Source organism: Rhea pennata, chromosome 19 (genome assembly GCF_028389875.1).
Source record: "Rhea pennata isolate bPtePen1 chromosome 19, bPtePen1.pri, whole genome shotgun sequence".
NCBI lineage: Eukaryota > Metazoa > Chordata > Aves > Rheiformes > Rheidae > Rhea > Rhea pennata.
The window spans coordinates 12,241,752-12,251,057 of record NC_084681.1 but is presented as its reverse complement, the minus strand read 5'-3'; the positions used below and the strand labels follow the sequence as shown (position 1 = coordinate 12,251,057).

General features: G+C 45.3%; 1 protein-coding gene across 1 annotated transcript in view; it reads right to left on the bottom strand.

The window, feature by feature from the left end:
• Window positions 1-8,308: 8,308 nt before the first annotated feature.
• The window catches only part of TEKT3 (tektin 3), a 74,675-nt gene continuing 73,677 nt past the window's right edge, over window positions 8,309-9,306 (bottom strand). Inside the window, exon 8 of the mRNA XM_062591671.1 lies at window positions 8,309-8,644. Coding sequence (XP_062447655.1) covers window positions 8,428-8,644 — 217 coding nt within the window. The 3' untranslated portion in view covers window positions 8,309-8,427. The remainder of the gene's footprint in view (window positions 8,645-9,306) is intronic.

Below are 9,306 nucleotides of genomic sequence, written 5' to 3'. Positions count from 1 at the left end.
TCCGGTAAAGCGACACCTTTGCAGTTCGTTCCTGCCACGACAGCGTGCCTCTGGCTGCTTCCTCAGGAGTATGTCAGCAAAACCTTATAAAGCCGAGCAACCTTCCGCAAAACAAAGGGTGGGATTTTCCAAAATGCTGGAGGATGGAGAGGAGAAGATGGCCACACTCTAGCAGCTGTCACTCAGTCCTGTCCACAGCTGTTGAAGTGATCATCACCCCTCTCTAGTACCCACAGGACACCTACATGCTCCTGAGCAATGGTACCAGCCTCCCCATCACCTCTCCCCTCTTAGTGCACCAGCTCCCAACCAGTCCTAATTTGTTGCAGAGACAAGGGAATTCGGCAGCCAGCCACTGTAAATCTTGGGAGAAAGAGGGAGAGAAGCGTGCTTGGCTCCTTGCTCCTGGCAAGCACTGACTTGTTCCCTGCAGCCCGGGCTTTGGCTCCTCCATGCAGCCCCCCCATATAAATGGGTCTGTTGAATGCAGTGGGCCAGCGGGTGAGAAATCATGGTGCTGCAGGGGGTGGGAAGTAGGGACAGGCCAGAGAGTGAAATGAGGGCCGTAGCCCGCCCCATCTGGCTGTACTCACTGCTTTTTCCAGGCTGATGCATGGGCTCTTCTCTCCAAGGGCTCCTGTTTCAGCACATGCCTGCACGTTCAGTCGCGAGGCCACTGAGCCAAATGTGCTAGCGTGGCTTCGGGCTCTGTATTGGGCAGGAAGTTTGCCCAGGCCAGCCTCAAAGCGTTCAGCTTGCTTTTCCCTCAGAAAAAAATGCATGCAACATCTCTTCTTCTGAAGACAGCTCCCCTTCCTCTGTGCCTGCTTGCCATGTTGCACTGCCATATGCCACTAGTAGGCTCCTGCATGGGACATCAAGGACCTGTGCCATCTGTGACTGCCCCCTCCCCGGGAACTAAAACAACTGGACTGGCATCAGCACGTTCCTTACTGATGAGGCTACTTGAGCTTTCTTGCCTTGGTGGGTTGGGATCTGACTATGTTTTCAGTGCTGGAGGAACCACCATGCTAGGAGCAGTGCAGACACAAGACAAGAAGGGTCATGTCCTCAAGGACATCAGTCTAGCTGGCCTTTAGAGACTGTCTTGTGTTTAGGGCTTGCAGGTCTGAGGAGATCCCAGCTGCTGTGTCTTGGATGGGTCTGATTTGCCAGTACCCCCAAAATGCAAAAGGGAGAGTCACATCTGTAAAAGGCATCAAGGAGGAGCAGGGTCACGTACTGCACCTGAGCGGGGAAGTCTGTGCTCAGAACGATCTCCCATGAATGCAGGAGAGCACTAACACCATGCTTCCCATTCTGCAAATCATGCCAAAGGTGGCTTTTTTAAGCAAGAGAAAAGTATTTGAAATTCAAATCAGAGAACAGACTAGCCTGAGGGTGATGAAACCTGTTTTGGCTGTAAATTGGGGATTAGGAAATGTGGAGAAAGCATGGGAGCAGAGTGCATCACTCCAGTGCTCCTCAGACATTTTCTTTTTTCTTTTTTTTTTTCTGGAAACGCACATTATCCAAACAGGGGAGGGCTTTGGAAAAACATCTGCTGAACATGTGATATCCATTGCAGCTCTAGAGACTTGGTGCCGTGCTGCTTGAGCTCACATGAGGACAGCAGAGGGAAGGCTAGTCCGTGTGCCTGCAGCTGAACAGAGTACAGGTACAGTCACATTTGTGCAGGTAACAAAAAACACTGCAAGATATTTTTTTTAATTTCCACAGAAGCAGGTGTGATAATCCAAGGCAGAGAGGACCTAGTATCCAGGAAACATCTGCTAGAGCCAATGGAGAATAGCAAAGTCAGAAGAGAAAACCTGTGCTGCCTGGAGAGCTTCCAGGCAGATTCCTGAGCACTCGTTTCGTGAGGAACCCATCGACCACGCTGAGGCCGGGAGGGTTGACTGGGCTCCACGCCTGACCTGCTGCCCGGCGCCGGCCCGGGAGCTTGCCCGTGCTTTCTGCACTGAGGCTGGGATCTCAAAAGCCGCTTGCCTTCCCATCCTACCAATCGCCATATGAGTGTGGCTAACGGTGGTCACGGCCTGAATAAAAACAGGCGCCACCATAAAATTCAGAAAATGTATTGAGTACAAAAGAGATTCACCACAGGCTCTGCTGGGAATGCTGTAAGGTTAAAGGGTTATAGAAACACTGGATGCAAAAATGTCGATTTCTCGCTTTTAACCTCTTCCAGGGGATTACTTAAAACCCTTATGATGATTCAGCTTGAGTTGCTAGAGTAAAATAATGAGGATCAAGGAGGGAAACCTTATTTTCATATAACTTTAATGGGCTCAGAAGCTCATCTGACAAGGCAGCGGTGGACTTTGAGGACTTTGTTGGGCATAGCCTAGGCCTCAGTTTCACCACAGGCCCCAGCACCACCTGAACCAGCCCATTGCCACTCTGCCGCCATCCGTGCAGCATACGGGTGTGCCAGCCCATTCCCGGTGTTTCCCTCAGACCAGTAATCACTCTTAAAACAAGCATTTTTCAATCAATCTGAAAAGATAAGATTTTCTCTGCACATCTCCTTGTGGGTGTTTAACCTCAGGACTTTGCCCCATCATCAGAATTCTAGGGACTTGTTTCCTGTTTCCTACCCTAGTGATTAAAGCCCATTAGCAATAGAGGGTTTGAAATGCAAAGGGGAAGGGGCAGAAAGCTGCCCTGAGATCAGCAAGCCCGAAGCTCGTACTGTGCTTCAAAAACCTATAGTGCTCCTCAAAAAAATGCACATACATGTGTATATGCATACACATATATATAAAATATAAAAAAATATACACACACATATATATACCTACACACACACACACACACACACACACACACACACACACACACACATATATATATATATATGTATAATGTTTCAGTTGAGGGGATGGTGGAAGACTCTCTGCCTTGACAGGATGACACTAGCAGGCAATGAGAGCCAGTGTCAGAGAGCTGCCAGTTCCTTGCCCTTTCTGCAGCACAAGAAGGAGGGGGCTGTGTGATGAACATGCCTAGGTCTCAGCCAGGCGGCAGGGTGCCATACCAGTACACAGCTGCTTCAGGACAGGGCTGCAGAAAAGACCGATCTTTTCTCCCATCTGAAATGCTATTTGGATGCATGGTGTTCAAAGGGAGAGTGTTTTTTACCTTTCCTGATAAAACTGGGGGAATGGCTATTTGAAAAGCCATTTCAAGCAGAAAAATGGATGAGGAGACTTTTAAATACAGCAAACTTCTAAAACAAGGGTTCTAACATCTTGGAGACATTTACTTACTTACCCTCACATTTCTCTTTTCACCAAACCAAGATGAGTTTATGAAATATTTTTGTCTTGCCAACTTGGCACTCATGGCTGAAAGGCAACTTCATCTAACATTTTCTTTTCAACTCCAAGCCAGTTGTCATCACTGATGGAATCAGGCTGAACTCACTGGAGAAAATCTTACTGCCTTCAAGAACCTCAGACATTCCCACTGTCTCCAAAAAACCAACCAGACTTCCTAGTTGGGACCTAACCATATGTAATGGCATGACCAATACTTTAGAAACTGTTCTTCAATGCCTGCTTTTATTTGTGCTGGCTTCTTGCAAGCTAATATGAAAGGAGCTAACCCACAGATCAGTGCGCACTGTGAGCTCCTGTGTTGAACCCGCAGATGACATGAATCTAAAACAGCTTTGAGCCACCTTTCTGCTTGAGCTATGGAGGTTTACATTCCTGGGACAGCAGTCCCAGGTTTGGCCCCCTTTTCAGTCTCCTCAGGGGTTATAAGATTGGACACTGATGCTCTGAGATATGATGCTCTGTTCATTGGGGCTCCCTGCTGAGGGACACTGTGAATGCTGAAAGTCTGCGTGGGTTCAAAGAACGACTGGAACGAGATCATGCAAAAGAAATCCACCGGAGGCTTATTAAATTCAAGGACAGCACAGTCAGCTCAGGAAGTCCTTGAGATGCTAATTGCTGGGAGCTGGGAAAGTATACTAGGAAAGTCTCGCAGCACGTTCGCCTTGTTCTTGCACTTTTATCTAAGCATCTGCTACTGGGGCTGTCTGTGTTTGAGTCTAAGGCTCACTGGACTTTCAGGCTGAGCCAGTGCCGCCATTCTGATGTTCTTATACTTCCCAATTTTTCTTTAGCTATAATCTGAATGAAAATTTGTCTCCTTTTTTCCCACTGTAATGAAAAGGATTTTTTATTTTTTTCATACTGCTGAGGCTGTTTTAGGAAGTCTCTCCCTAAAGCCTGATAATCTGTAATTGTTATGCAATATACTGTTAAAGTGGTTTTGGCGAGCTTTTGTTTCATCCAGATTTGTATCAGACTCCTTCAGGACATTCACTGATTTTCTTTCTCAGGCAAGGAAAATGTCTACCCTCCATTCTGAATGGCTTCTGGATAGACTGGCTTTGACTGCTCCACTGGGTCCTAGACTGACCCAAAGCTTAACTTTTGCAAAGCAAGGCTGTCCTGGTTTTATTAACTTATTTCCTTTGCTCCAGTCAGTAAACAATTGATTTACAATTTACAAACCCAGCTATGCAGGGTTTATTGGAACGATGCAGGAAATCTGGCAGTAGGGAGGGTGGGAATATGGCTGTGGGATACGAAGGAATTTCCACAAACGAACTTTCTCAGCAGCTTGGCTGATAAAACAAGCAGTAAAACAGCAATAAACAGCAATAAAAGCAGACAAGTCATCCTGAAGACCGAAAGCATTTAAAGAAAGGAAACAGATCAAATCGATGCAGAAAGGCAGTGAGATGGGAAAGGATAGTACTATCTAAAAGTGAATTAAGAAAACAAATGGTGATACAAGCCAAAGGCATCTCTCACATTAGAAGCAGGAAGGCAGGATGACTGTTTTATGTACCTGGTAGAGATCAAATATGTAGACTACTGGGCTGTAACCTTAAAAATAACCCTGCAATGATCTCACAGAGAAGTTTTACTCACCAGCAACTCAGTTGTGGGGAAGTGAAATCCATCCCTGTGCATAGGGACTGCAGGAGACCCTGCAACAATCTTAATGTCTATAGGGATTTCATCCCCTAAAACTATCTCTGGAGACTCATTTTGCAGGAGCTTTGTGGCAGGACTGGCTCTCATCATGGGATGTGCATAGGACATACTGTGAGAGGAGGGGAAAAAGAGGACTTGAACTGAAGCACATGTAGGTTTAGCTGATCCAAGTGCCTGGGCGATTTTAGAGTTTCAGCTATCAGAAGAAGTAACGTGCATGTTGTTGACTTATGGAAAGCTGGCGTGAAGGGAAGGAAAACCCTGAGGGAGCTGGGAATCCTCTAATGCCTGGGAAATCTGCTGCAGGAAAGCAGAAAGTATTTATTAGAGAAATTAGGGAGGCTGCAACTGAAATTCCTCTGGTTAAGGCTCCAGTGGGGAAAAGCACTGCATTGCCAGTGAGTGTAAAGAAGCATCAACAGGGATAACACGGGAGACTTCGGGTGCTGACTGCACCATGTGTGCACTCACAGTAGAATGGGGCTCCGGTTTTGTATAATCTGACTCAAAGATGAAGGCGGAAGTGCAATGAATGTGAACTTGCCACTGACGCCAGAATTTCACTCCAGGGACTTAAAAGCATGAGCTTTTCAAAAGCGACTGTGGATGCCTCTACTACTTAGTGCTTCACTTGGGACAAGTTCACAGGGCCCATTTCTCCAAAGAAGAAAATACACATCTGAAGCTAGGCTTCAAAATAGCACAGCAGCCAAAATCACTAGGATTTGTGAAAATCTTGAACAAAGAAACACAGGGTGAATAACAGTATAAACAAGCATGCGGCATGAAGGTCAGTGAGGAAGCTACTGAAAACTGGAAGGCACTATGAGTTCAACAGACCAAAGACTTATTTTGGGATACGGTGGGGAGTCAGTTGTCTGGTGAAGCGCCAAAAGGTGGGAGGGAGATAAATGGAGAATGGGAAGGTACACGGCGCTAGACAGTCTTTTCCAGTTACTGGCGTATCTTCTCTTTTGAAAGGGAAGCTACAGTCTCCTATGTGCTTTGCCTGTAGCTCCAAAATGCACGTAAAGTGAGGAAAACCTATTTTTACTCTACAAGTGCTAGCAAAAAAAGGTTAAAAAGGCAACTGTTTCCTGTTTGGGACTGCTGCCATGAAGAGAAATGCTGCCAAGATGCAGTTTGGGGACAGGACCTTGCTGCAGGTTAGAGATCTTGAACATGGCCCGTGGGAGAGTGGAGCAACCACAGCGGGGGAACCAGGACAAGTTAGCAGGTCTGTCTGGCCCTGTGCTGTGGGAGAGAGTCATCTGAGGGTGTAAGAGGAGAAAAGCTGCTCTCAGCTCCTGAGAGCCCACATACTGAACCAGAAAGTTCATGGCTAGGAATCTTAAGGGAGGGGAATGGAACTGAACTTCTCATTTAAGATTTTTGGTACTTAAATGCTTTAGGCTGAGCTCAGATCTCAGCATCAGTGCCACCATTGAGCAAAAAAACACAAGCTGTCTGCCAAAGGGCTGCAGATAATCTGTGCTGGATGAGTACAAGCCTCACAGTTCCTGCTAACCCCAGGAATGTGCTTTGAAACTCGATAAATCATGGGATGTGATCATGGTTACATGCAAGCCCAGGGTGAGCACCACATCTACCTCTGGTCCCTGTTCTTGTGACTGCTGCTTAATTTCCACTGTGAGCAATAAAGCTCGCGAGACTACTACTCTGCAGGAGCACAGTGCCAAGGGGCTTCCCCAGGGTGCTCAGCTCACTGAAAAAGCTGCAAGAAAACTCTCCTCTCTGTCCAAGCTGCCAAAGTGCTGATGAAGAAACTCTTGGCTGGAGATCTCTTTGCTCATGGTGCTTAATGATCATTCAGCGCTTGTGAAAGATCTGCTTTATTTTCTGTCTGGCTGATGCTAGCTGTGCATGAACCCAGTGAGAACTCCATGGCGCCTTGCTCACTGTCAGCCTCCGACACTTCACCCTTGGGGTGCAGCCTCAAGACTGCAGATGGAAGATGAATCTTCATTTTCACCAAATTAGGGGCCACATTTGTTTTAGAAGGGGATGAAGAGTTGAAAACAGTTTTAGGAAAAAGATTTAAGAGTTTTCTGCAATTTAAAATGCTAATGGCCTCTTTTATGCCTTTTTTAAGCTGCTGCCTATCCATAACCTTCTGCATTCCTCTAGCAGATAAGGGTGAGACAGATAATTACAGCATAACAGTCAGCAAAGCTCTCCTCTACTGACAGTGGCAGAGATGTTGCAATGGAGTTAAACAAAACAACATCGTGTCTAGTTATGTAAGGGGGTTTTCTTATTACATCAGTATAAATAAGACTGGAATGAGTTACAACACTGAAGCTAGAGTAAAGAGAATTACATCCAACTTTCTCTGAATGTTTAAGAAAAAAAATTGAACACAGATGCAATACATATTACCCAGCTGAGTCCAACCTTCTGATCCTCTTCAGCAGCAGCTGGCAGCAGCTGGCTATCCTCTTATGCTAATTATAGCAGTAATTATTTCAGATTGGAACTTAGTTTAAAAGTTTCAGGAGTGTCTAAGTGATGTATGAGTTGAAGGACCCATTTCCAAAGTGACTTTGACAATGAATCTCAAATTGATTAAAGATTTATCTGTCTAAAAATTGAAATACTCAGTAAGATAGGTCTGACTGACAGCAACATAGCAGTTAATCATTGCAGTCAGGGTGGCTGACTGAAAGATTCATTCATATCCTTATGTTCAGAGTGCTTCAGTGTTTCCACCAACAAACAAAATACAAGAGTTTAAATTAGGAACCATTTTATACTTACAAACATAGTACTTTCTTCAGTTAGCTGGTTGAAAGTACTTCCTTGTTTTAAGACCCTAGCACTGACATTTTAGATGACATTTAGATCTTCCAAAAGTGAGCAAATTATCATATATAGAAATCAGCTTTAAAGCAGGTTTTTCTATTTATGAATAAAACAAACCTGCAATGGTCTACAGGATATTTTGTTCTTCTGCTGCACCACTAAAAATACATGGTGGATGTCATCACTTAATTGCTCTGATGACTAGTTTTAGTTCCCCTTGTGCTTTTTCCACATCAAATATACTCAAAAGGAGGAAGACTCGACACTTTGTTTCTCCTAAAATCACAGATTGAAATGGCAGGAATGAATCCACAAGGGATTTGCTCTCAGTGTCATACAGGATATTTTCAGCTACTCTCTGACACACTATGAAAGAGCAGTAAAAAACGGAAAAAAACAATGAAAAAAATCCCAGTAGACCATATAACACACAAAATGACCATTTAATTTCTACTCTGTGCTTTCATTAGTAAGTGAAAGTACGATCACATATTTTCAAAGCATCTTAGCACAGTTGAGAATACATCTCCCCAAAGATACCATGAGTTAGGCTAAGAGGAGACTAAATGTAACCCACCAGGCGGAGAGCATTGGGGAAGGTCTTGCGCATCCCCATACACTTCTCCTGGTCGATGAAGAGGGAATTTGCCTTGACAGCTAGGTCATGCTCCAAGGTTGACTTGGTGTGAACCAACATTTGCAGTGTGTCCTCGGCGTCCCTCAACCTCTGCTGAAGGCTCTGGATCGTGTCATCAATTTCATGGACCTCACTGATGAGGCTAAAAAACACCAAGAAACCACCACTGTTAATGGGTACCAGGATGGAGGTAGCCTTTCACTGACGTGTTTCTAGCAGTGTTGCTGATAGGCTCCTTGGCACAGGATTTCCCTCTTCAGCATGTCCAGAGTATAACAAAAAGGAAACATTTCTGGCAGACATGTATAAAAATGGATAGCAGGGCTCCTCCCAATTTCAGCTGGGTGGCACGATTAAGTGTGCAGCCAGGAAACTGCTCTAAAACTTTGGTGAAGCACAAGACCGTCTCCCAGAACAGCCTGTGCCCCCAAGAGGAGGGACAGGCAGCTGTGGTTTCCGGTTCCCGTTCTAGTTTTTCTGCTTTGTTGCCTTGCCTCTGGGATTTCTCTGTGCAGGGGTCCTCCCCACACCCACAGACATGCTGCAAAATGAGGAGGACTGGGTGAGGTTGAAAGTGAATTTGGAAACAAGAGGATGATGGAAAAAACAAAGTATATGAGATGCTGAGAAAAGAGGCTTAAGAGAAATAACTGTATTTGCAACTCATGAACAGAGCTCAAAAATTAGTTTTAAAAGACGTCAAATCATGACCAGAAGGCTTCTCAGGAGGATTCCGTGCACCAGGGGAGGAAGACACAGAGAAGGAAGCAGGTGAGCTTTCCCCATTTTTTCTTCCCTTTGCTA